We start from the raw sequence: 27,861 nt of genomic DNA, 5'->3' as shown, positions 1-27,861 counted from the left end.
AATGCATCTGGCCAAGTCCTTAAGAAGCCACTTGAGACATCTGCATCCCATACAGGAGTGCCTGGGTCTGAGTCCCAGCTCTGCTTCTCTTCCAGCTTCTTGCTAATGCACACCCTAGGAGATAGCAGAAGCATGGCTCAAGTCCTTGGATCCCTGTCACCCATGTGGGAGACCAGGATGGAGTTCCCAGCACCTGGCTTTAGCCTGGCCCAGCTGTTGTGGCATCTAGGGCATGAATCAATGGATGGAAGATCTTTTGCTGTCCCTGTCTCTCTCTCCTTTTCAAAGAAATCTAAGTAAATTTGGAGGTCAGCATTGTGGCATAGTGGATAAAGCTGCCACTTGCAACGCTAGCACCCTGTATGAGCACCAGTTCAAGTCCCAGCTGTCTATTCTAATCCAGCTCCCTGCTACTGCCCTGAGAAAAGCAAAGGAAGCTGACCCAGGTTCTGGGGCCCCTGCTACTCTCATGGAGACCTGGAAGAAGCTCCTGGCTCCTGGCTCCTGGCTTCAGCCTGGCTCCAGCGCTGGCTGTTGTGGCCATTTGGGGAGTGAATCAATGGATGGAAGACCTCTCTCTCTCTCTCTCTCATTCTTCCAAATAAACAAATAAATCTTTTTTAAAAATACAAAGAAATGTAAATGAATGTTTAAAGTAAATGGAATGTGATTCAATGTGAGGTCCCCAAACCTTCCTCAACTACGGAACATTTGGCTCAAGACAACATGACTGGAAGCAGGATACTGTGAAAGCACACACCTGGGGTGGCTGCTCTGCAGGGGGTGGCAGAGGTCATGGCTCCTGCCACACAGCAGGCTACCTGTCCTAGGGGTCAGACAAGCTGACCCACTGTCGGTCCGACAGAGCAGAGCCTTGGTGCCAACACCAAGCCTCTCGTCCAAGACTCCTTTCTTCATCAGAACCCTAACAGTGCTTCTCTTTGTCACCTTTTCTGAGCCAGTTCCTCTTCCTGATTTTCCTCATAAAACAAACAACAAAGCTAACAAGACTCTAGGCTGCCACTGTTGGCCTTTGCCCCAGTTGTCCGGGGCTGCCAGCAGCGCGGAGTTGAATAGGAAGCCGGCCAGCAGCGTGTACCTCACCACTCCTGCCCCGGGAGCTGTGTGGGGGTAGACAAGCTACATCGTGGGCGGTCCTGGGTTCCCATTCTGCCTCTGTGCTCACCAGAAGTGAGACCTGGGACAAGTGACCCCTCTCGAGCCCCAGGGTGTGCTGGGAACCCCATGCTGTGCTGCAGCCGCTGCCCCAAGCAGGGCACACAGTTGGCTGCCGCTTCCTTGCCTGTAGGAATCTGGCAAACATGGACTCCCTCTCCTAGGTTGACCACCTAAAGCACGGATGAGGGCCCGGACACTCACACCTGTGGGAAATGCAGAGGCCAGGCTGGGGCTCGGGAAGCTAGGCTACAGGGCCCACAACTCACCGCACAGGCTGCTGTCTCCGCTGGCCTCTCGCTTCTGCTGTAGGGGCACCCGGCTCTGCTCTAGCTCCTGGCAGACATAAATGGTCATCTTCGGCCTCACGTTCCTGGCAGGACAGAGGAGATAAATAGCATGTACAGCAGACCAGGCGCTATCATGCTGATCACAGTGCATGCCCCTCCCAGGCCCTGCAAACTGCCCCAGAACACGAATCTCAAGAGGCCTCCCCAGGGTGATGGTAAAAGCACTTTCTCCACCTTCCCAGAACACGACTCACACCAGCCTCATGCAGCCTGGCCACACCCACCTCCCAGACAACTGACCCTTCCTGAGCTCTACAGATATTCCACCTGTTGCACAGCCCACAGCGGGCAGATCTGGGAATTCAAACCCAGGCCACCCTCACTCTAAAACCGTGCTGCCTGTAGGTGACCATTAAAATTTAAGTCCACTGCAATTAAAGGAAAATGTGTCCATCCCAGTAATTAAAGTGCTTTGGGACCACAGGTGGCCAGAGGCTCCTGGACTTGACCACGTGGCCGTTGAAAACAAACAAACGAAAAAACACCACGGAGGCTCTGCTCCTGAGAACGGCCATGGACACCAAATGCCCCGTTGCAGCCCAGGAGGTGGTGGCCCAGAGCCCAGGACCACAAAGCACAGGAAAACCTGGGCAAGCAGCTCAGAGACTAAGATCTAGAGGCACCCTCATGCCTCAGTCCCAGAAGAGGCAGGGGCCTCCAGGTGGGGCTGCCACAGCTTGCTCGGATTCTCACTCCCTGGCTCCAGCCCTGGCCCTTCTCACTCACTGCACCTGCCCTGCCTCCTGGCACCCACCACCCAGCCCACTCACGGAGTCTGGGCTTGCTGGCACCCAGGCCGGGAAGCAGCCTCCAGCCGGCTGCCGGAAGTCAGTACCCACCTGCCTTTGATGGCGTTGAAGAGCCGGATCCCATCTGCAGGACCACAGATCTGGACGAGATCATCTCGGGACATCTTCAGCAAGTCGGCCCCTAGATGAGAAAACACGGCTGCCCTTCAGGTGGAGCACAGGAAAAGGACTCCAAAGCCATGCACCTGTAGACCCTACATGGGAGGTGGGGAAAGGGAAAAAGCCAGCCCCACTCTCAGGGGACACCAGCCATTCCAGGGAAAGGGCAATGGTAAGGAACCAAACATTACCAGAAGATGTAGCCCACATGGTACCAGAAACCTGGTGCTCACAGTGTGGGTGGACAGAAGCCAGGAGGGCCTCATACCTGTGCCTGCCCTCTTCCCCGCACTTTGTTGCTGTATAATCTATGCATATGTGTATGGACTTTATCAGCACGTTGCCATGGCGACACCCACAACTCTTGGTGCACAGAGGCATGTACCTCACTGGAGGCTAACACCTAGGCCTCGTTTCATAAAAATACCACAATTCACATGTCCGCTGTTGGTGGGCATCAGCAATGCTGTCATGAGCAGCCTCTAGGAGCTTTCTCGCGTATGTCCAGAGGGCTGGGTCCAGGTTAGACAACTGGGTCACAGGGCACGTAAGCATTTGGCTCTAGACACTGGCCAATGGCTGCCCAAAGTGAGGCAAACCTCTGTACAATCCACCAGCAGTGTGCAATGACTGCCCCACATTTACAGCAGCATGGGTAGAGGGCTGGCTGTCCCTTAGGGCCAGAGGAGACTGGGAAGTTAAGAAGGAAGTGAGGCATGGGAAAGCTGGATTGAGCTCCTGGCTACCAGGTTTGGGCTGCCCTAGCTCTGGCTACTGTGTGTATTTGAGGTGTCAAACAATAGATTATAGCTAGCTATCTGTGTCTCTGGCTCCCTACTGAAGGGCTGCCCTAGCTCTGGCTACTGTGTGTATTTGAGGTGTCAAACAGCAGATTATAGCTATCTATCTGTGTCTCTGACTCCCTACTGAAAGAAAGGAGAGACAGAGACAGAGAGGGAGAGAAAAGATTTTTAAAGATTTATTTTATTCATTTGAAAGGCAGAGTTACAGAGAGGCAGAGGCAGAGAGAGAGAGATCTTCCATCCACTGGTTCATTCCCTAGATGGCCACAGTGGCCAGAGCTGGTCCAATCCAAAGCCAGGAGCTTCCTCCAGGTCTTCCCATGTGGGTACAGGGTTCCAAGGACTTGGGCCATCTTCTACTGCTTTCGCAGGCCATAGCAGACAGGTGGATCAGAAGTGAAGCATCCAGAACATACGGGATGCTGGCAGTGCCAGCGGCAGCTTTACCAACTATACCACAGCACCGGCCCCAAAAGTTAGTCTTTGATTACATTAAGTTGTTACAAACTATCAAGAAATGTTCAGTCTAAAAAGTGATAGAGTACATTTTGAAAACTTGTTTATGATATGCCTCGTGATGCAGAAAATTGAAGTTATATTGTGCATTTTAGGTTTTATTTTTGTATTAAAATTCTTTCTATATGATAAAAAATAAAAGGAAGTAATGGGCAGGCATTTGATGTTGCAGTCAAAAGACTGCCTGGGAGGTCCAAGTTGGAGCATCTGGGTTCAAGTCCTAACTCTGCTTTCCATTCCAGCTTCCTCTTCCTGTTAATGTGCACCTTGGGAGGCGAAAGCAGATGGTTTAAGCACTTGTGTCCCTGTCACTTGCAGAGGAGAGCTGGATTGAGTTCTGCATAGCCCCGGCTGTTGCAGGAATTTGCAAAGTGAAATAGTGGGTGTCTCTGTCTCAATGTCTCTGCCTTTCAAGTAAATACAAATTAAATAAATAATTACTTCTTTTTTGAAAAGATTTAGTTATTTATTTGCAAGGCAGAGTTAGAGAGAGAGAGAGATTTTCCATCCATTGGTTCACTTCCCAAATGGCAGCAACAGACAGAGCTGAGCTGATATGAAGCTAGAATCCAGGAGCTTCTTTTGGGTCTCCCCCATGGATGCAGGGGCCCAAGCACTTGGGCCATCCTCCAGTGCCTTCCCAGGTGCATCAGTAGGGAACTGGATTGGAAGTGGAGCAGCCGGGACTCAAACTGGTACACATATGGGATACCCGCACCACAGGCGAAGGCTTAGCCCGCTATGCTACAGAACCAGCCCCAATAAATCATTCTTTTAAGAAAAGAGGGATGCGAGCCTGGCTGCACCTTTCTCACAAGGGCTCTGCAAGAGCTAAGTGTTATGGGAAAGGTCCTCCCCTTTTCTCCCGCCACTCAGACATAGCTTTGGATATAACCCTGCAGGCTCCTATTCCACCAGGTATAAAAGCCAGCGTTCTCTCACCCATTCTTCCAGGCCCGGCCTGCATGTGCCTGCAGCACCTCCCCGACCTCATCTCTGCCTCACCAGGGTCCCCTGCTCTGTGACCACACCAGGCAGGTGCCCACCTTGTGACCTTTGTCCGTCTCCTCTGCTCAAACAGCTCAGCAGGCTCCCTCCCTCCCTCCTTCCAGTCTTTGCTCAAAGCCCCCACCCTGCACAGCCATGGTCAGGGGCACCTCGGCCCCCATCATACTACCCTGGAGTGGCAGTGCCCATGCCTGCTCTGAGTCAGAACTGCAAGAGGGCGGGGTCGCGTCCGATCCTCCTTGCACCCCCACCCCTAACACCAAGGCTGCCGGGATTGCTGAGCTGAAAGATGCACAGACGCTGCCGCAGGTGTCCCTGGAAGCAGCATTTCCCATCACTCTGACTCGCTGCGCCTGGCTCAGGGCTTCCACCAGCCAGGCCTGCAAAGAAGGGTCAGCACATTCCGTCTCAGTTGCGGCCTCGGCGCCATCTCCCAGGTCCCGGCTCCGAGACCCACGAGCAGTGTTTTGTTAGGAAGGGTGCACTGACACCACGTTGCCTGGCTAAAGGGCCCTTCCCAGGCAGGCCAGGGCCCATCCTCCCCACAGGTGGGGAGACCTTGATGGGGTCACCCAGACAGTCCCCATGAAGCTGCACTAGAAACTTCCTGGGCAGCATCTTGTGTGGCCAGCCTGTGGCCCAGGGTCAGACACGGGAGCAAATGGCTTCATTCTCCTATGTGCTTCCTACCGCGGTGCCCAAGGGGCCCGGGGGCTGGGGCAGGTCCTGGAAGATACATGACCCCACTAGGAGTGTCCCTGCTGCCCACTCACCCGAGAAGCTGGCAAAGAGCCGGCAGAACTGTGAGAACCTGTTGCGGTGTAGCCACTGCTGGGCATCCTGGATGGAGGCTGACGGGAGCAGGTGCTGCAGGAGAGAGGAGAGGCCTTGAGATAGCCACCTGGAGCTCCCAGGGCCGCCAGCCACAGAGCCCGCACACGCACACTTACGTCACTGCCCAGGGGCAGGGTCTCCACTGGGTGGGTTGGGGAGCTGTTGCTGCAAAGGAAAGGAACAGACAATAAGGACAGACGGAGTTTCTAGAGGCAAGACAGGGGTGTGCCAGCTCCCACCTGGCTCCTGTCTATGTCAGCTTCAGGGATCATTATAAGTGAAACAGGTCAGCAAGAATTTCCTACGTAAGAGAAATGCAAACTGGAACCAATGGGTAATCCCTCAAAATCATTAGGTGACTGCTGGGTGCGGGTAGGAAGCTCACACTGCTCCAGCCAGCGAGGACCCCCAAGCCCACGCAGTCAGCAGCAGCAGCCACGTCCCTTGTTAGATCCTTGTGGTTCTGATCAATCCAAGCCGTGCCTAAAGGACGGGCAAGCTGACAACGGGGCCCGGGCTACACTGCAGTTTCTGGGACCCAGAACCGCACACCTTTCTAGATGCCCACAGGGAACATACAGAATGCCCAGACTTGAAGTTGAGAGAAAGGGACACGGTGAGATGAGTTCCAGAGAGAGAGCCATGATGACTGAGCAGCAGTGTGAATGCAGTTGGTGCTACTGAATGGGACGCTGGAAACTTGCAAAGGCACTGGCACTGGGGTGCAGCTGCTTAAGCTGCCACTTGCATCACTCACATCCCACATCAGAGCATGGCCGCTCCAGTTCTGATCCAGCTCCCTGCTAATGCGCCTGGGAAAGCAGTAGAAGATGGCCCAAGCGCTTGGGACCCCGCACTTTCATGGGAGACCCAATGGAGCTCCTGGTTCCTGGCTCCTAGCTCCTGGCCCAGCCCTGGCTGACGCAGCCATTGGGGAGTGAACCAGCAGATGGAAGATCTCTCTCTCTCTCTCTCTCTCTCTCTCTCTCTCTGTCACTCTGATTTTCAAATAAATAAATCCATCTTTTAAAAAAAAATGGTTAAGTGTGAAGTTATGTATATTTTAACACAATTGGGGGGAAAAAAGACCTTTGCAGGGATGAGAGGGTCCTCGGTCATCAGCAACTCTACGGTGGGCCAGGCTCAGCACACACATTCCTCCTGCCCTGCATGGAATGTGGACTACCCTCTTCTCAGTGGGGCAAGCTACCCCCCCAAAAAGGTGTCACCTGAAGACCAGGTCTGCCAAATTCTGAACATCTACCTGCCCTCTCAAGGGGACTCCTCAGCATGGCAAAGACAAGTTCACAAACCATCAGAAAAGCTGTGTCTGCTGGGCCAGAGCTGCACTCCCACCTGTTAAAGCTGCCTGGCCTGAGCTCGCCCTGCCTCCACCCAGCCCACGCTCACTGAGCCATCATGGTGCGACCACGGGCCAGGCCACCAGCCTGCACAGAGAGCTGCCCCAGCTCCTGCTTGGAGTTGCACGCCCCAAGCTCAGGGTGGGGACACTGAGAGGACTCACGTTCCTCCAGGAATATGGACGGGAGCTGACGAGACACAGGAAGGGCCCTACCAGCCACCCTGGCCATCCAAACAGCAGCTCCTCTGAGTCCACACGGTCTTGCAGGGCCATTCTTCCCCCACAGAACACTGCAGGCCACTTCAGGAGGCTGTCCCAATTCTCCCAGGGGAGCTCTGGGCTGCTGCCCCACAAGACAACATTGATTGATGTGATTCTGAGCACAGGTGCACAAGCATTAAACACAGCCGAGACTGTGACCCTGAAACCCGATCAGAGCCCCAGTGACAGAAAGGAGGACGGCTTGGGGAGAAAGACCAGGACCCTCAACTCCAGGGACGGGAGGGAGCATAGGTGGACGTACCCTTCACCAAGGCTGAAGCTGTTTGGAGAGCCATTGTAGCTTGGGGAGGGGGCGCTGTTCACCTGGTAGGCTGTGTCGGGCCACGGAGAGCACTGTGGGAGAGATGAAGCAGCTGGGTCAAGAGCAGTGGTCCTCAGGACGGCCAGTGGCCCTGGCAGGGAGAGCTGAACCGTGCTCCTCCCAAGTATCCAGCAACACCAATGTGCAAGACTCTGACCACTCAACACACAGCCTGCATTTACACAGAGCCCACAAGTGGCCACGGAGAGCACGAGAGCCACATTAGGGAGCCACACGCAGCTGCAAAGAGGACTGACGCTCTTTGAGTCACCCTCGGGGCCAGCAGAGCGTGAAAGGTGTCTCTGAGCATCCTTGACACCCAACCCACAAGGAAAACAGCATCAAAAGGGAATTCCTGGGTCTCAAGAAAAGAGCGAGCTCAAACAAAATGGGCCAGTTGCTCAGAGCAGCCTGCGTGGGACAAATGCGGCGAAATGCGTGGCCTGGGAGAACCGGGCCGTAGGAAGCTGCCAAAGGAAAAACAGCCAGAAAACTTCAATGTTAACAGCAACCTGCAGACTGGGCTTCCAGGCAGGAGGCACACTTGCCCAATCACCAGATCACCAGATCACCACAGCGGTCCTTGCCCTCGGGGAACTTCTAGCTCAGAAGCCAAAAACTAACCTGGGAGTCTCCCAAAGCAAGCAAAGGCAGACAGATTTTGCCTGCTGAAGGAAGGTGGCCAGACAGGGCCTTCATCTCTTCACTGCCTTGCAATGACGCCCTTGGGAGAGGACCCACTGGAAGCATTCCTGCAGGTTTACTGTCACTCACAGGACCCCATTGTGAGCATGGGCTGGAATTTGCTGGCCCTAAGCCCTGCAGCCCAAGGACGACAGTGGAGGAGCTGCTACAAGGAGGGGCCCCACTGGGCTATGCAACACACACACAAACACACACACACACACACACACACACACACACCCTGTACTGTGTGGAGGGAGCTCACTGGTACTTCTCCTCCCTTACAGAAGTCAGGGGAGGAGCAGAGAGATCAAGGGAGAGAGTGGTGTCGCCAGGGTGGGCAGGGCAGTGTGTGACACACCCCAGGTTGCACTGCCAGCACAGGCATGGAACAGGCATGGAAAGAAACTGGTCTGAGTTCCAGTCCTTACAATGTGGTCCTTGCATCTGCTGCTCTCCAGCCAGACAAGGGCAGGGCGGGGCTGTTCCCCACTGAGGTCCTCAGCCACCACTACCCTCAGCCAGGTGAAGTTCCAGGACACACATGTGTGAGTCACAACGTGAGCTCTTCTACCATTTTACTGCAAAGACTCCCCTGCGTGTGGCTATTTACACATGTGCGCACACACACACACAGGTGCACACGCATCCACGTTGCTGCTCTTAGCCAGGACAGGATCAGGCCACCCTTCTCTTTCATGCTCACCTAACACAGCCTTAACCCCACCATGGCCAACACCAATTGGATGTTCCAATTGCAAAACAAAGTGAGTAAGAGTTGTTCCAAAAAAATCTGAACCCAGAGCAGGATCTGGCCTAGCAATGAAGGTGCTAGAGTGGGATGCCCACATCCCATATCACAGAGTCTGAGTTAGAGGCCCAGCTCCACTTCCAGCTCTGGCCTCCTGCCCATGCACAGCCTGGGAGGCAGCAGGTGATGGTCCAGGTGACAGGGTTCCTGCCACTCATGTGGGAGACCTGGATTGAGTTCCTGGCTCCCAGCCTGGCTCCCAGGCTGTCTGCATGCATGTCTCTGTCTCTGTCTCTGTTTCTCCTTCTCTCGCTCTTAGCCTGTCAAATAAGATAAATAAGTAAAAAAAAAAAAGAGCCCAGTAGAAGAGGAGATGCTGGCTCTGACCCACAACAGGAAGCAGAGGAGCCTATGACATTCAGGACCTCAGAAGCACCCTGGGCGTTATGCTGCTGCAGCAGGCCAGCACAGGTGTCAGGGTGAAAAAGAAATGCATTCTGACATCTATTGCATCAAAAAAACAGCCGGCGGGGCCGGCGCTGTGGCACAGTGGGTTAAAGCCCTGGCCTGCAGCACCAGCATCCCGTATGGGGGCCGGTTCAAATACTGGCTGCTCCACTTGCAATCCAGCTCCAAACAAATGAGCCTGGGAAAGCAGCAGTTGATGGTCCAAGTCCTTGGACCCCTGCACCCACATGGGGAACCCAGAGGAAGCTCCTGGCTCCTGGCTTCGGATGGACTCAGCTCCAGCCTTTACAGCCAATTGAGGAGTGAACCAGCAGATAAAAGACCACTCTCTGTCTCTCTCTCTCTCTCTCTCTTTTTCTCTAACTCTTTCAAATAAATAAAAATAAATCTTAAAAAAAAAAAAAAAAAGGAAACGCCGGTGCCTACAGCCTCTGACTCACCCATTACACACCAGGCAGCCCCCCGACGTGAGGCCCTCCTCATGCAGAGCTGCTCCTGGCACCACAGCCTGAAACAGCAGAGCCTGCCAACAACCCCATGCCCACTAAGGGGCCATCTGACATGAACGCTGCACAGCCGAGGGAGGCGCTGGAAAGCGTTTTATGCAGGGGTGGTGAACAGGCTCCAGACGAGCCAGCAGCTGACAAGAGCAGGTGCAGAGCCGTGTGTCTGTGCAGACTGTTACACAGAAAGGCAGGCATGCAGCAAACACACGCATGAACTGGCTGCACGTGCAGACAGCATCAGACCAGACACAGGTTGCCCAGAGCCGGACAACTTGGGGGAGACTTTTGGTCACAGGCTGCCTGTACCTGTTCAATTTTGAACCTGTGACCATACAAACACAAATGGCCTAACTTTGGAAAGTGCAAATGCATTCACTCCAATGCAGCAGAGAGCTCTGAGACACCTCCCCTGGCACCAGGCCATAGCAGGCAACACACCATGACTGAATGGAGTTTCCCAGGGATCTAAGCTGAAAGACTTGCTCCCGGCACAAGGCTCCGGGGCTCTGCCTGGCGCGTCGGCGCACCTCTGTGAGGATAGTGGTCTCGTAGGATGGCTGGTACTTCTCCTTCTCTTGGGCAGTCCTCTTCTCCATCTTCTCCCGGTCAGTCTTCTGCTTGCGGTCAGCTCCCTTTGGCTGCAAGCACAGAAAGACCCATTAGCACACAGAAGGCCAAGGTGGCTCCTGGAAGATGACCCTGGGCCTGCATAATCCCACCCCATGCCAAGGCCCAGAAGGGTAGGCAGCCTCTCACCTCCCACCCTCAACACAGGGCCTGCCCTCCTGCCTGACTCTCTGCCCCACCCTGGGAGACTCAGTCTGCTATGGACCCCTCACCACCACCACCAGGCTGCTCCCTGGGAGAAGCTTGGAAAAGACCAGGGCCAACGCCAGAACCACAGAGAATCACAAGGAATTGCTGGGGTGCCCGACGGGGAGTGATGGGGTTGGGGTGGAGGGGTGGGGGTCCACAGCAGCTGCTGGGAGGAGTCTGGTTTACCCCCACAGGCTGTGATGTGTTGGCCATATTCTCAAGCCTTGTCTTCCCAACTTCAAGGACTCTAACCAGCCAGGATTCCCAGCCCTGGGGTGGCAGGGCTGACGGACAGGTGGGCTCTGCCCAGCCTGGCTTCAGCACACCTCGATCATCCCTTCTGTGAGTGGAGGCAGGTGGCCTCTCAGGGAGCCAGTTCTGTCTCTGCAGGAGATGCTAAGGCCTTTCCCCAGGGCACTGCTGGGGTGAGGCTGTGAAGCCTGGCAGGCCCTGGAGATGCAGAAAACAGAGCCGGGGGAGCAGCCCCATGGGGCCATGTGGGCCCCATGGGATCACAGGAGAGGAAGGAAGAGCCGGTCAGGGTGATGCCTACTTTTGCAGGCTGTGAGGATGGAGTGAAGGGACCCCAAGCCAAGGAATGCAGTGGCCTGAAGGAGCCAGAAAACAGGGAACCAGACTCTTCCCTCGAGCTCTGGGAAGAGATACAGATCTGCTGGGATCTTTAGCGCAGTGACTGGGAGGAAAGGAATGCACAGGGTTTTACGCCACTGACTGCAGATTTGCTGCAGCAGCAACAGACAAAAATACGGTGGAGGGGTCGACTTCCTGGAAGACTTCATGATCCCTAAGCGGGTTTCTGAAGGATCAGTGACAGGTACTAGCTTGTGCCACCCCTTCTCCCTCCCACTGAGCCAGCATCACAGAGCAGGGTGGTGCCATCCAGAGAGATCCTGGCCAGGGCTGCAACTCCTTTGCCCACAGGCCTCATGCTATCACCGTGGATGAAATGGGAGACGGGAGATGTGGTCTCCTGAGCAGACTCTGCCACTCCCACACCTGCTCTGACGGGCACATTCATCAAAATCCCTGGCAAGTGCTCCCTGGGCACCAAGCTCTGCAGAAGATGCTACAGACAGGGCAGTGGCACAGTCCTGTCTTCAGAGGCCACCTGTCTATGGGATACCACAGTGATCAGCCACTCAGCCACCGGGCTTACAGCCCTACCTGTGGGCATTCACTGGTCTCCCACCTGCGCTAAGGAAGATCAACACTGACCCAGCTTTCTCATTAATGAGCCCCCTGTCTGAAGCGACTCCAGCCCCAGCAGATGGGACTTTGCTGGCAGGTTCCAAGTTCATCTGAATGTGTATGAAGGGGATGCCAGGACAGGCACCAGAGCTGCTGATCAGTTCAATTCCTGCCGAGGGGTGGGGGTGGGGGCAGGGGAGGCCCTGCTCCCTGTCCTCAGACAGCTGCTGGAGCCGCCCAAGGTGATGGGGCTGGTCAGGCCTGCAGGGGACGAGACTGTGGGTCTGCTCAGGCTGCCCTCCTGGCTGGGGAATGACAGTAGCTCTGCTCCAGCCCTGCATTTCCCTGAAACCATGAGGGGAAGCAAGTCAGAGAGCTGACCACCATCTTCAGGAAACAATCAGTCCAGACTGATGAGATGAAAGCCAGTGACAGACGACTGCAGGGAGCAAGGAGAGAAAGGAATGTGCAGGTACCCCCCCCCCCAAAAAAAAAGTGCCTTTCTCCAAGAGGCAGCCACTGCAGAGGGAAACAGGAGAGGCTCCTGGCCTCCAGGCAAGCTTAAGGGGATGCAGGTGTGAGCACCTGTGAGCAACCACCAAGTGCACAGAAAAATAAAACATCTGAAGATGACTAGTCCAACCATCCTGGCCTGACATTCAGGGGTCTCGACACTTCTGACAAAAGCTGAGCAGATGCCACAGGTGAGACAGGGACAAGGGCAGCCCCTTGTGCCCCCATGTGCAGCCCTGGCTGGGACTCTGGGAGGAAGTGCCAGGGTCAGCCTCCTGGGACCACCTCAGGCCCTCCTACCTTGAACACCTTGATCTGGCAGCTGGCTGAGTGCAAGTGCTCCGTGTACTCCCCATTCTCATTCTGCTTAAACGTGTCAATCTGCACCCGGAAAGGCACACCCTTCTCACCCCCGTGCTTCCGCGGGGTGAACTCCGTGCTGATACAGTGCACCTGGGAGGTGGAGGTAGAGTAGGCAGCAAAGTGAGCGGTACAAGGTGGGGCGGGGCTCCCAAGGGCTTCGCTCCACATGGGGGACTCCTTTTCTGCCTCAGCATTGCAGATCTGCCCCTGACTCCCTTGATTTCCCAACACCTCACGCACTCCATCAGCACAACGGCTCCCAGTTCCCCTGCACACAAAAGACACACCTCCCACCTCCGTTCCTGTACATGGAGGCCAGGCTGACTGGCTCCCCACAGTGCCTCCTCACCCAGAAACCTCTCCCCTGGAAAATCCTACAGACTTCAGAGCAGGGACCACAACACACCCCAGGCACTCTCTAGCATCCTGGTGTCAAGCACAACCAGAAGGTTAGAATGGTTTCTATATTTCTGGGAAGTCTGGGTTGACCATCCCTTATCCAAAATGCTGGGGACCAGAGTATCTTAGATTTCGGACTTTGGGGAGTATCTGTATAAGCTTCACCAGTTGAACATCCTTAAAATCCAAAAATCCTAAAGCCCAAATGCTGCAAAATCCAAAACTTTCTGAGCTTCATCTTGCTCGAAGTTCCAGCTTTTGAAGAAGTATTCAGCTAAGAGATTTTTAGATTCGGGATGTACAACCTGTACTTGCTACACAGAAGTCCTTTAATACACACGAAGACTTCTAAAAGTTAATAGAGAGGCTGGCGCTGTGGCACAGAGGTTGAAGCCACCACCCGGAATGCTGGCATCCCCTATGGGCAGCAGTTCAAGTCTCTGCTGCTCCATTTCTGATCCAGCTCCCTGCTAATGGCATGGGAAAAGCAGCAGAAGATGTCCCACGTCTTTGGGCCCCTGCACCCACGTGCAAGACCCGGAAGAAGCTCCTGGTTGTTGGCTTAAGGCTGGCCCAGACCTGGCTGCTGGAAGCCATCTGGGGAGTGAACCAACAGATGGGAGATCTCTCTCTTTCTCTCTCTCTCCCTCTCTCCCTCTCTTTCTGTAACCCTTTCAAATAAATAAGTAATTTTTTAAATGCTAATAGAAAATGTATATTATACTTTAATTCCCAGTTTCCCACAAACTTCTAAGGCCTCTGTGTATTTATTGTTATATACAATAATACTATTATAATATATTTTGTTATTGTAAGAATACAATAACATTGTAATAATTTTCAAATAAAATTAATGTTAAAAAAATTTCACTGAATAGTGACTGTGGATTGGGCACTATGCTAATGGCTTTCCACTGGTAGTCAGACTTGTAAGGTGGGGAAGCTAAGGGTTCCAGAGGAGAAAGAAACTGCTCAAGGACCCACAGCAAGTGAGAGACTAGACAAGGCCCTGGCCTTCACAAGGCCAAGGCCATGCCCTTGCCCACTTCCACCTTACTGAGGTATGTAAGAGCAGGTGCTGGATAATGAAATAAGTCATTCAACAATAGAAATTATAATAGAAAACATGTTTGCTTTTAACTTATTGATGCTGGGAAACACTGGTTTTTGTTGTTGTTGTTGTTGTTTTCATCTTAAATGACACTCCAAACCTTTTCCCCAGCCCTCATAACCCACGAGCTCTGTGACCTGGAGCGAGGCTACTGGATTCTCCCTCTCCAGAACAGGGGCCCAGCCAGGCCCTCCAGTGGGTAGCTTTGGAGAAACCACAAGCTGGACCCAAAGGGAGGACAGAGCCCGACCCCTCCTGCTCACCTGAATGAACGCTGAAGCCCTCTTTGCAGGGTCCCACAAAAACTCGACTGCGTTCAGCTGGGTTGGGCTGGCCCTGGGGTCCAAGATACCAACAGACAGTGGGATATCTGCGCACACACACACACAAAAGCGCAAGTGTCAGCCTCTGCCCGCACGCAGGGAAGGCCCCTCGCTGCAGGGCCACGAGCCGTCACCACGACTTGAAACGCCACAAGCGGGAACACGAAGTTCTGCACAACCCATGTGTCAGAAAGCCTGACAGCAGTCGCCCTGAGCCTCCTGGTCTTCCGTCCCACTTTGTTTGGCTGCAGGAAGTCTGCCTGCAGGTGGTCCCTGGGGCTGTGGGTACACACTCTACTCCCTGACTCCCCAAAGGCTGGGGGCAGCCCCAGGGCCCCCAGTGGTACCTGTCATGGTGGCCCCCCTTCCCTTCTTCAAGTGTCAAAATCTTTTCCAATTTGAGCCTTATCAGAGCTCCCTGAAGGCAGGCCTTTGCATTGTACAAGACTTTCACTTCTGAAAAAGGCCACATCCCTCATCAGGGCCAGGAGGAGCCTGGGGTCACCTCCGTGAGTGCCCAAGGCGTCCGCAGGGCAGGAGGGCTCTGAAAGCAGAGGGGCCCAGCCCAGGGAGACTCACCAATGTCCAGGATGCGGTCTCCCGGCCGGCTCCAGCGCCAGCCCTCCAGCTGCTGGTGCTCTGTGTACTGCAGCCGGCGGTCGTGGAAAACTACGCGGATGATGCTCTGGGGAGGGAGGCCGGTGGGGCACAGTTGGGTGGGGGGCCGAGGGCAGCTCAGGAGGAAGCTGCCACCCCTCCTGTGCCTAGGCAAACCTCCCCCCACCTGCAGGGCCCCTCCTCAGGATCCCGAGAATACACGCGAGAGGAAGCAGTCACAGCCACCGCCGGGTCTTCCAGGGCTGCTAAGGGCCCTACCTGCACTTCTGACCTCCATATAAACCCTTTGCGCCAGTCGGGGGAGTGACCCAAGGCACAGAGAAGTTCAGGGAGGAGAGTCTGCCTGGGAGCCCACCAGCCTGAGCCACGGGCTGTGTGCGTGGCCGGGCTGCCCAAGCCCCGCCCCGCAATGTGCTCCAGTGCCGGGGACAGAGCCGCAGCTCACAGACCAGGCTGAGCTGATGGATGTTGCCTCTCCCTCCACCTCCCCCACCCCTCAGCCACTCCTGAGGCCCCCAGCCCTCCTGCCCCAACCCCAGACACTCAGCCCCAACCAGCATCACCCACCCACACACACTGAGGGTGCTGGAGCAGCCCTTGAGGCTCACCTTGACGTATTTTGTGTTCAGATCTTGAAAATCTCCCAGCTTCCGATTCTCCAGCAGTCGAATTTCATAAGATTGACCTGGAGGAGGTGAAGGATACACTCTCTATTTGACTATTTGCAGACGAGGGACTCCATCAGATTAGCAGCCTTCTCAACAGCCCCTGTGCCTGCCCAGGCCCCAAGACCCAGAGTAGCAAAGCAGAGAAGAAAGTTCACGTCTGTGGACTGGTCCCCAAGTCCATCCAGCCCCAGCTCAGGCCATGTACCATGCAATCTTCCCTGGGACAGAATCCCAAAAAAAAAAAAAAAAAAAGCCCTAAAGTGACAGAACACGGCTTCACATATCTTTACCGCTGCCCCTCACCCCTGCTTGGAGTAAAACACTGACCATACCCTTCCTGAGAGCAAGTTGGAAGGAATGGAGAGGCTGTTAAACATTGTCTCTAATGGCAGAACGAAAGCATTTCACCAGTTAAAAGAATGTCATGTATTTGAAAGGGTGTGGGGATTTTTGTTCAGTGAGATATAACCAGTGCAAACTGGTTAAAGAATATAAATGGAGCTGGCGCCGCGGCTCAACAGGCTAATCCTCCACCTTGCGGCACCGGCACACCAGGTTCTAGTCCCGGTTGGGGCGCCGGATTCTGTCCTGGTTGCCCCTCTTCCAGGCCAGCTCTCTGCTGTGGCCCAGGAGTGCAGTGGAGGATGGCCCAAGTGCTTGGGCCCTGCACCCCATGGGAGACCAGGAGAAGCACCTGGCTCCTGCCTTCGGATCAGCGCGGTGCGCCAGCCGCAGCGGCCATTGGAGGGTGAACCAACGGCAAAAGGTAGACCTTTCTCTCTGTCTCTCTCTCTCACTGTCCACTCTGCCTGTCAAAAACAAAAACAAAACAAAAAAAGAATATAAATGGAAAAAAAACCCACGCATAATATGAAAAATAAAAACCTTTAAAAGTATCTATGAATAACCCGAAGAAAACTGTAAAATACAGCTTGAATAAACAGGAGGCACCATGTCATAAGACACGAAGAGTGTGCAAATAAATACAAATTATGTCAACTTTTCCCAAGTCAATGTTAAACTACAATTCTAAAACACCCTGGCATATGTTGCAAATCGGTAAAGGATATTTTACAATAAGAGAATTACTGAACATTAGGTATCTGTGAGTAAGATTAGCTTTTCAAATATTTTACAGATTCACAGAAAGTTTCAAAAATCGTACAGAAAGTTCCTGAGCCCCCTTTTTCTGGCATTCCCCCACTGGTGACATCAGAACCAGGAGACCAACCCTGGCACAAAGCAGCTCATAAAACCACAGACCTTGCTCAGATTTCCCTGGGGGTTGTTGGGCTGTTCTCTCTCCCCCTACACAGCCCAAGTGTATGTGTATGTGTTTGTGTGTGTGTGTGTGTGTGTGTGTGTAGGCTGGTGAAATTTTATCACATGTGGAGATTAACTAATTTTTCAGTGTGCACATCCTCACCTCACAGCAAATTTCAAAGCAAGTTACTGGACCAGCACTGTGGCATAGCAGGTGAAGCCTCTGCCTGTGGCGCCAGCATCCCATATGGATGCCAGTTCAAGTTCCAGCTGCTCCACTTCTGATCCAACTCCCTGCCAATGCACCTGGGAAAGCAGCTGAAAATGGCCAGGTGCTTGTGCCCTTGCCACCTACTTGGGAAACAGAATGGAGTTCCTGGCCCCGGGCTTCTGCCTGGCCCAGCCCCAGGCATTGCAGCCATTTAGGGAGTGAATCTCTTCTCTGTTTCTCCCTGTCTCTCTGTCACTCTGATTTTTCAAAAGCAAATTTTTTAAAAAAATCTTTATATATATGTATTTTTAAAGCCAATTTCTTAGTGGTGAGGGAGGGAGAAGAGGGAGATGCTGATTAGGAAGAATAAGTTCAAGAGACTATTTTACAACATGAGCACTGGTTAATAATAACGCACTGTTGTTATTAACAGTGTGTTCTTGAAATTACACTAAGGGAATAGATGTTTTCTCATCACCAAAAACAGTATGCATGTGAGGTACAGCGTATGCTAACCAGCTCAATTTAGCCATTCCACAATGTACCTAGAGTCCACAATATCAACAGAATATATACAGTTTTTATTGGTCGGTTTTTCAAAGAGCCAATCCTTCAAAGTTTTACTTGAACTTCAAGGACTTATCACTCAATCAGGAAGAATCTTCTGAATCTCAAATCAATTGGGGGAGGTGGTAGGTGTTCAACTACAAAAACTTTATGTACATGCATAAACATAAAATGCCATACAAACAACAAACTAGGAACAGCTAGCTCATGCTAGCCATTATGTAGTTTTTTGAGAAAACACCAAAACCCCCTAGGAGCATGCCCCCCATTGGATTTCTGATGTCTGGCTCCAGGACCATGGGACTTGTCCTCTGGAGTTTGAAGTCAACACATTGTAGCCACAGGAAGTGAGTGCCACTCCCCCTGCTTGAATAGTTCAATGGACAAAAAAAGTACAAAATTAAATCTCGTTCATTCCAGACACCTGCTGAGCAGCACCACAACCCTAGGGACACTCGGTGACAACAGTGCATGCGTCCCAGAGCTAGCTCAGCATGGCTCCTGGAGGGGGCGCCCGGGGCAGGATGTTGGGGAACACGGACAGACCCAGAGGTCCTCCAGCACAAGACTGCTCAGGGGGCTGTGCTGGGAGCCTCGTCCATCACAAGGAAGAGGAGCAAACCCAGACTCCCGTCTGGCCCACTGGCCTGTCCCGATGGAACTCATGGACACATTTGACTTTCTGACAAAGCCGGACTTTAAGACACACTCCCAGGCTCCAGGGCCTCTTGCACCCCAACTGGTTCTTCCAGTGTCTTGAAGAGGAATGTAGATGGTGCTGACCAGAGGCCCAAGTGGTCAGTATATGAGTTTAGTGAGGTTCTGGGCGCCAATCACCACGGAGCCACGCTCGACAACCAGGACTCGGTAAACCGCAAGCCATCGACTGCCACGCACAGGGCGCGTTCTCAGGGCAGCTGCTGGGAGGCCAGACCTTCAGGCCCCTCATGGGGCTTCTCCTGGGCCCAGGACCATCGGCCCGCCAGCCTCCTCCCTCAACAGAGCACTTCCCAGGCCTCCCCACCCCCACCCAACTCACACACCAGGGGCCCCACTGCGCTTCACCACAGCTACATGCTGATGCAGGCCACCCCTCCACCAGCACACTGGACCACAAGAACCCCCGCACCTTCCCCTGCGTGCTTGCAAGAGGCAAACTCTACTAGATAGGAACTGACCTGACTCTCAGGAGTCACCTGCCCCGGGGCAGGAGGAAGCAAAAGGCCCAGTTAGGTGGCCCAACCAGGTGACAGGTGACACTCAAGCAGCTGCAGAGAATGTAAGTCTGTTTCTAGAACCTACCACACTCTTTGCTACATCCCACCTGGTAGTGTGCTGGGCACAGGACCCCTGCCCCTGCACCTGGCTCTCCTGCTTCCGTTGGCACACTGACCCATGGGGCCCAGCACCCTTCCAAGTTAAGATTTGGTTTCTTTGTTGCCTACATTTCAGACAACGGTCTGGAAGGCACAAAAAATAAAGTCACTAAAGAAAATGACAGCGGCCGGCGCCGTGGCTCAATAGGCTAATCCTCCACCTGCGGCACCAGCACACCAGGTTCTAGTCCCAGTCAGGGTGCCGGATTCTGTCCCGGTTGCCCCTCTTCCAGGCCAGCTCTCTGCTGTGGCCCAGGAGTGCAGTGGAGGATGGCCCAAGTGCTTGGGCCCTGTACCCCATGGGAGACCAGGATAAGCACCTGGGTCCTGCCTTCGCTCTCTGTCTCTCTCTCTCACTGTAGAAAGGAAGGAAGGAAGGAAGGAAGGAAGGAAGGAAGGAAGGAAGGAAGGAAGAAAATGGCAGCAAAAGCTGCTCTTAGACCAGACTTGTGGCACAGCAGGTTAGGCTATTGGTTTGAGTCCCAGCTGCTCCACTTCCTATCCATCTCCCTGCTAATGCACCTGGGAGACCTTGGAGGAAGCTCCTAGTTTGGCCTGACCACTGCGCCCATCTAGGGGGTGAACCAGCAGATGGAAGATCTCTCTCTCCCTTTCTCTCTGTAACTCTGCCTTTCAAATGAATAAAAGAATCTTCAAGAAAAAAAAAAAAAAAAAAAAAAAGAAGTGTGAACCAGACTCATACATTTGGAAACATGACATATGACTGTGAGAAAAAAACATGTTCAGTAGTGTGGGATAACTGGTTATCCATATGGCAAAACAAGTCCTAGGGCCCGGGGTTGTGGCACAGCAGGTTAAACCTCTGCCTGTGACACCAGTATCCCATATAGACTCCACTTCCAATCCAGTTCCCTGCTAATATGCCTGGGAAAGCAGCAGAGGATGACCCAAGTGCTTGGATCCCTGCCACCACCTGGGAGACTCAGAAGATGCTTCTGGCTCCTGGTTTTGGCCTGGCCCAGCCCTGGTCTTTGTGGCCATTTGGGGAGTGAACCAGCAGATGGAGGATCTCTCTCTCTCTCTCCCTGCCTTTCAAATAAATGAATGAATCCTTTTTAAAAAAGCTGGTATGTAAAAATTAACAAAATAGAAAAGAGAAATTAAACCTTACCTCAACCCTATACATAATAAATTCTAAATGAATAAAGCAAAACTATAACATTTTTAAAGAAAATATGAGACACACAGAAATGCACAATTCATTTAGGAAAAATCATGTTAAAATATTTGTCTTCTGGAATAAAAGACATCCAAGGTTAGGAAAAACTCCAGACTGAGAAAAGATACTTCCAGCAAACAAAAGTAACAATGAAGTGGTGTATATAATATATACACAAAGAATAAAATCCTACAAGTAAGAAAATTCCAAAGCCATAGCATTAAACAAAAAAGTACACTGTATACTGTTTGAAGACATGCAAAACAATACTGCTCATTTTTATGGTTCAATAAGCAGGTCATAAAAAATCCAAGAATGTGCTTCAGAAGGAGAACATGCTTCTGCAGTAGGAGAAAAAGGCAACAGAGTAAGAAAGATTTAGAGCCAGAAGCAAATCCAGCAAGGCTGGGAACCAAAGTGAGCATGTGGACACCTGCTCTCTTAGATCAGAAACTAAAACCAATGCTGAAATCTCTGTCTCTGTGTCTCTCTGTCACATTCACTCACACACACATACACACACACACACACACACACACACACGCCTGTGCTCACTCCACTGTGAGCGCAGGGGTTAACACCAGCAACCTCACTCACCTCCCACAACACCCCACAACTTGGCAACATCAGACGCCCACTGCACCATGATGAGCCCACTCTAACCTGATCAAGCCACTTCGTCTTTGACTTTAAAGTGCATCTTGCACCTTGAGATGAAGGTCATAATGATAATTGTAGACATTATATCAACTCGGTAATTGTAATTGCAGACATTATATCAACTGGGTTAAGCACCCAGGTTTGATATCTAGGCTCCTTTGGGAGTCTCAGAGTCTGCAGCTCCAGACATGCGCTGTGCTGACATGCACTGTGCTGACACTCAGGCACAGGGCTGGTGGGAGGGCTGCAGGTGCACCCCGGGCAGAGAGTGTGGTACACAGGAAGTCTTCCGCCAGCCCAGGAAAGCTCCCACCCTCCACTAGACAGGAACCAGACTGGGCGTGCAGGGCCCAAAGAGGCTTCCGGGCAATTTGGAACCTAGCCCTCTGCTGTAAAGGCTGCAAAGGCCTTTTAAAGCTGGCAGGGAGGGAGCCCCAGGTCACTTTGTGATGTAAACTAGCCCTTGGCAGGTGGCTGCCATACGGCTCCAGGAGCCAAGGTGACCTGGGAGTGGCATGAGCTGGGGAGGAGCTGGGGAGGAGCTGGGGAGGGGCAGTCAAGGCTCCACCCACCACCCCACCCTGCAGTTCAGCTGAGCCCCAGTGACTCCATCCTGCTTTCATTCCCCAGCTCCGGCCCCGGGGTTGGGGGGTCCAGGCAGCCCTGGGGAGGGGTGGAATCTCCTCAGCTGGACTCTGCTCTGCACAGAGATGGCTGGACCTTGCACGAAGGGATCGATCGGAGGATCGGAACTGCACGAGTGGGCGGGAAAACATGCTGTGCCCAACCTCAGGGCTGTGCCTGGCTGCATCCCTGGCTCACCCACCAGCTCCCCCACAAGGGAGCAGTGGGCAGGGTGTGGTAGGAGACTAAGAAACACAGTCCAGCACTCAGTCGTGGGCCTGGTCCCAGGCAGGCACTCAACAAAGCTTTGCTTCCTCTTTCCCCATGCAACATGCAAGCATCTTTTCGCCCAGACTCAGCACTTTTCCCTGAAAGCACTAGATAGAATGTATCCTCAGCTTTGGGAAACATAACCCTTTGTTGCAACTCCTTGCCATGGGGTGAACAAAGAGCCACAGACATAAGGAACGAACCAGCTGTGTGTCAATGAAGCTTTAGAACAGGTGATGGATCAAGTACCTGAGTCCCTGCCACCCACATGGGAGACCAGCTAGAACTCCCGACTTCCACCCGGCCCAGCCGCAGCTGTTAAGGCTATTTGGGGAGTGAACCAGCAGATGGACCACCTCTGTCTCTGTGTCTCTCCTTTAACACTCTGCCTTTCAAATAAACAAATGAATCTCGAGTTTTCATAATTTTTCTTCTGCTGCTTTTTCTTTCCTCCGCATTCTGCAGCTTGGCCTGTCCCCGCGAGGCCTCCGGCCTGAGGTCAAGCTGTAACTCCTCTTCCAAGCTGCAAACTCTCTGGAGCAGGTAATCCCGGTTCCTCCAACCAGGCTCCGCCAGCCTCAGCCCCTTGGAGAACACTGGTCCGTGACAGACTTGTAACTAACAGTGGCAGAATCTGCTATGAAATTCCCTACAGCAGGGGCCTGCATTGTGGCGCTGCTTGTGACACAGGCATCCCACATCAGGGAACCTGGCTCAAGTCTCATCTACTCCACTTCCTACTAATGCATCTGAGACCCAGATGGAGTTCCTGAATCCTGGTTTTGGCCTGGCCCAGACCTGGCTGTTGTGGCCATTTGAGGAGTGAATCAGCAGACAGAAGATTGATCTCTCTCCCTCAATCTCTCTCTCTTTCTCTCTGCTTTTCAAATAAATAAGTCATTTAAAAAAAAAAATCCCTAAAGCAAATAAGAGAGCTGGAAGTAGTCAGCCCAGCCAAGAAGAGGGTGAAAAGATGTTCAACCTCAATGATGCCAAACAAAAATAGCAAAATGCCTGATCACTCACTAGGCTAGCAAAGTGTTAACAGACTGCTAACATCCCTATGAACGGGCCCTCCCCTTCACCTGCTGGAGATAGGAGGTCACAGGTCACAGCCTAGTGGGCATTTGGACAGAATCAACCAATATTAAAAATGCACACAGACTACGAGTCAGCTATCCCTGGACCCTCATCTGCAGTATCACCAGCATGCATGCCTAAAAATATTTGCACAGGGCTCTTCATTGCAGCAGTGGTGTGATGGCTAAACACTGGAAATAAACCACATGGTCACAGTCACACTACCACACAACTGCAGAATACCACACAGTCAGAGCAGACAAGGCACACACCTCTACCAAGGGTCCAAGTCGGCATCTTGTGCCTCCTGATGTGGGGCATGGAGAAGGACCCCGTGTCACTTCCTTCCTATTCCTGCCCAAAGGGCACAGCTGACTCTAATCTCGAGGACACATCAGCAAACCCACTCCGGGAAACAATCACGGGGCTTGGTCTCTTGAGAAATGTCAGTGTTGGGAAAGACCCCTACCTTGCAGGATCTGGAATCAGATCTGCCACCAAGACATTCTCAGAACTGCCCCATGGCCCTATGACACGTAATCATATCACAGTGATGCTAAATTCCCCAAATTTGGTAATGGAATTATGGTTACATTAAAAAAAGTCCTTGTGCACAGGAAATGCACACAAATGTTTAGGAATAAAAGACCAGGCTGCCTACAACTCTAAATGAATCAAGAAGGAAAAAATGTACACAATAGAGGTATCTATATCTGCATAGCCACAGCTTTCTGTATGCATGGATGCAGAGATAACTACAGATGCAGGATCTCTACAAAGATAGATACAGTTATATGTATTTCTTTTTTTTTTTTTTTTTTTTTTTTGACAGGCAGAGTGGACAGTGAGAGAGAGAGACAGAGAGAAAGGTCTTCCTTTGCCGTTGGTTCACCCTCCAATGGCCGCCGCTGCAGCCGGCGCACCGCGCTGATCCGATGGCAGGAGCCAGGAGCCAGGTGCTTTTCCTGGTCTCCCATGGGGTGCAGGGCCCAAGCACCTGGGCCATCCTCCACTGCACTCCCTGGCCATAGCAGAGAGCTGGCCTGGAAGAGGGGCAACCGGGACAGAATCCGGCACCCCGACTGGGACTAGAACCCGGTGTGCCGGCGCCGCAAGGTGGAGGATTAGCCTATTGAGCCACGGCGCCGGCTCAGTTATATGTATTTCATTCACATATTCTACTATACTACTACACATGAATAAAATAGAGACTAAGCAAATGTGACATAACACCAAAAATCAGGCAAAGAATATACAAAAGTGCAATCTTTCCAATCCTTCAGTTTTAAATTTAAAGTTTCTTTGAATTAAAAATTAGATTACAGAGGTCTGGGCTGGCACTGTGACGTAGTAGGTAAAGCTGCCACCTGCAGTCCCGGCATCCCACATGGGTGCTGGTTCAAGTCCCAGCTGCTCCACTTCCCATCCAGCTCTCTGCTATGGCCTGGGAAAGTAGTGGAAAATGGCCAAAGTTCTTGGGCCCCTACACACATGTGCGAGACTCGGAGGAAGCTCCTGGCTCCTGGCTTTGGATCGGTGCATCTCTGGCTGTTGCAGGAGTGAACCGAAGGATGGAAGACCTCTCTTCTCTCTCTCTCTCTCTCTCTCTCTCTCTCTCTCTCTCTGTAATCCTTTCAAATAAATAAAAATACATCTTTTAAGAAAAAAGTTAAGATTACAAAAAATTAGGCAGACCTACATATACTGTAGACATGAAAGACCATCCACCATACATACACACAGGAAACAAAAAGTAGCTGAATAACATAAAGTAAGTTATACCCATACCCCTATATTTGTGAGGCTAATATATGTGAATTTAGCAGTGAGTAGAAAGGCACATTCTCTTTTAAATTATATACATCTTCAGCATTGGCTCTAAACTAAAAAAGAACCATACCTATTAAAGACATGAAATTGAAAATTGCTCTCTTTACATTAATAAAATTAAAATTTTAAAATAAATTTAAAAAGAATAAAGAAACTTAGGAATATATTTCCTGTGATTTTGAAGAAACAAACAAAACAAAGCAAAGAGAACAAAGTGCCTCAACCCAACCCAAGCCCATAAGATGTGTCTACAATGACAGTGTCAGGCTGGCACCCAAGAGCCGATCAGACAGGTGAGCACTGGGGAAGACAGCCTATTAACAGAACACACAGAGACCTCACCAGACAGGCTGAGGTGTCTGCAAGCCAGAGTCTCTCCAGGACACCACCTGAAGAGCCCACAGGTTGGTGAACATGCCCATTTCTGAGATGAGAACACTAAGGCCCAGGAAGATCACGCTGCAGTGGCAGACTCAGCAGCCTACAGTGGGTCCCAGGACAAGAGGGGGCAGGGAGCAGTGCCTGGGTAAGACACGCAGGGGCTGAGCTGAAACCCTCCCCCATTCCAGGTCCCACTGCACCTCACTCTCAACACCTGCAGAAAGTTCTCTGCAGAACTGAGGATGAGATGAGAAGACGAACCTCCAGCCGCACTCACCACGTCCAAACGGGGAGAATGGGCTCTTCCTGCTGAGCCCCACGCTGAGCCTCTCAGTGTGCTAGGTGCTACACAGACGCCTCTGAGCCCACAATAGCTCCATACACAACAAGGCCCGCCAAAGGCAAGCACACCACCAGGGACCAGCCGCCCAGCTGCCTTAGCCAGGGCCCCACTGCGCCCACCCCAGCTGGCCTCCCCGCAGCCGCAGCCCACCTGGCACCCTCGTAGAGCAGCGTGGACAAGCCAGAGTGGCTCTGCCCAGGGGGCAGAACCCAGCGCAGGGCCTCCTGCCCGGATCACCGTGTTCCCAAGAACAGAGGCAATTGCCCAGGCCAGCCAAGATTTACAGGTTGTTTACTCCCAGCAGTTCCTGGCTGGGGTAATTAATGCCACATAAAACATAATGGTGGCCATCACTGCCCCCAGAGAAAGGAGGGCTGGATGCCAACAGCCCAGCAATGATGGCGGACAACACTGCGCACTGTGCCCAGCACATGTGGCCTGCCACTCGCATCTGCGCGAAGGTATGCAAAGGTCTGTGGGAACATAGAGCTTGCATACAAGACAGTGTGGGGTGGGGAAAAGGCTCACCAGCCCCAGGTCCACATCCTGGTCCTGATGACCACCTGGGCGACCTTGGGCAGGGCACTTCACCTTCCTGCGGCCACTCGGGAATGTGATGGACTAGGCAGGCACACCACAGATCCCCAGTAAATACGTGCACTGTGTGTGTGTGTGCACGCACACGCACACGCACACGTATGTACAAATAAATAAATAAATCATGCCCCAGAGACTCCTTAGAGAAGGGACTGTTTACAGGGCTGGGGCCAGGAAAACACAGGAAAAGCCTTAAGCATCTTACAGAATAAAAAATGAGAAAGGACTCATCAAAAAAAAAAAAAGAAGGCACATTAAAACAGCACAGGGACCCATCATGGCCATAGCGGGCACAATCTGAGCAACAGAATAAATAAAAACAATACTGAATTTTAACCCACAGAGTAAAATAAATACCCACGAGCCTATGGTGATACAGTAATAAAATAAATCCCCAGTGAAAGCTCACTTTCTATCACAGCATTCTAGTTACAAATGCAGAAACAGCACAATTAATAGAAACTGACCCCTAGACAAACAACACAGTAGTAATTGATGCAGACAAGATCCACCAATGGATACTGAATTAGCTGGAAAAGTTGGAGGAAAGTCAAGAGATCAGCCTGGTCTCCAACAACCTCCCCAGCTCCGTGACATTAATTACGGAGGAAGAATTGGGGGGCTGGCGCTGTGGCACAGTGAGCACAGGTTTGAGTCCTACCTGCTCCACTTCTGATCCAGGTCCCCAGTGCATCTGGGAAGGCAGTGAGTACCTGGGCCCCTGCCACCCCTATGGGAGATCCAGACGGAGTTCCTGGCTCCCAGCTGTGGCCTGTCCCAGAGTGAAACAGCGGATGGAAGATCTCTCTCTCTCTGTCTCTCTGTCTCTCTCTCTCTCTCTCTCTCCAATTCTGTCCTTCAAATAAATCATTTTGAAGGAAAAAAAAAAGGAAGAAGAATAAAAACTGTGACTTCACAGCAGGGAGCCCTGGGGTCACGGAAGACAGACAACACGGAGGAGACTTGGGAAACAGGGCCACCATGCTACAGGGTGACCCCGTTGGGATGCTGAACAGACAACAGACAGCGGTGGAGAAACTGGTGCAGTTCACATAAAGACTACAGTAGAGTGATCAGAATTATGTCTCTGATTTCCTGGCTTCATCAAGTGTCCCATGCTGACCTAAGAAGTTAACTTTTTGGGAAGCTGAGTAAAAGGCACCAGGAACTCTGGGTACTATTTCTGACACTTTTCTTTAAGCCTAAAATAATTCTACTCTCCCAAGAAAATACCCCGGCCCTCCAAGTCCACCCCAGAACTTCAGCCAGTGCACACAGGGGAGATGGATTCTGCAGGTCAAGGGCTGACCGACATCCATCCCAGGGCCCCTGGGCCCATGCAAGGTTTTTTAAAACTTGCCCGACTTACTCTAAGTATTATAAACGGCATCTTTTTCCCATTGTATACTTGGTTATTACTGGTATGTCAGACATTCACTGGCTTGCATACTGAACTTGTATCCAGCCATGCTGCTGAACTGACTCCTGAAGCTATTCAAATGAATACGA

General features: G+C 52.3%; 1 protein-coding gene across 1 annotated transcript in view; it reads right to left on the bottom strand.

Annotated features, from left to right (window-relative positions):
* TFCP2L1 (transcription factor CP2 like 1) overlaps positions 1–27,861 on the bottom strand; it is a 56,576-nt gene that overhangs the window by 12,977 nt on the left and 15,738 nt on the right. Inside the window, exons 3-12 of the mRNA XM_051838603.2 lie at positions 15,911–15,987; positions 15,264–15,369; positions 14,625–14,731; positions 12,789–12,941; positions 10,478–10,588; positions 7,482–7,573; positions 5,712–5,760; positions 5,535–5,628; positions 2,366–2,456; positions 1,446–1,549 (exon numbers count right to left, since the gene is read on the bottom strand). Coding sequence (XP_051694563.1) covers positions 1,446–1,549; positions 2,366–2,456; positions 5,535–5,628; positions 5,712–5,760; positions 7,482–7,573; positions 10,478–10,588; positions 12,789–12,941; positions 14,625–14,731; positions 15,264–15,369; positions 15,911–15,987 — 984 coding nt within the window. The remainder of the gene's footprint in view (positions 1–1,445; positions 1,550–2,365; positions 2,457–5,534; positions 5,629–5,711; positions 5,761–7,481; positions 7,574–10,477; positions 10,589–12,788; positions 12,942–14,624; positions 14,732–15,263; positions 15,370–15,910; positions 15,988–27,861) is intronic.

The sequence above is a fragment of the Oryctolagus cuniculus genome, chromosome 3, assembly GCF_964237555.1.
Source record: "Oryctolagus cuniculus chromosome 3, mOryCun1.1, whole genome shotgun sequence".
Lineage (NCBI taxonomy): Eukaryota > Metazoa > Chordata > Mammalia > Lagomorpha > Leporidae > Oryctolagus > Oryctolagus cuniculus.
Note: the sequence above shows the minus strand (reverse complement) of the source record. Positions and strands in the feature narration are given on the sequence as shown.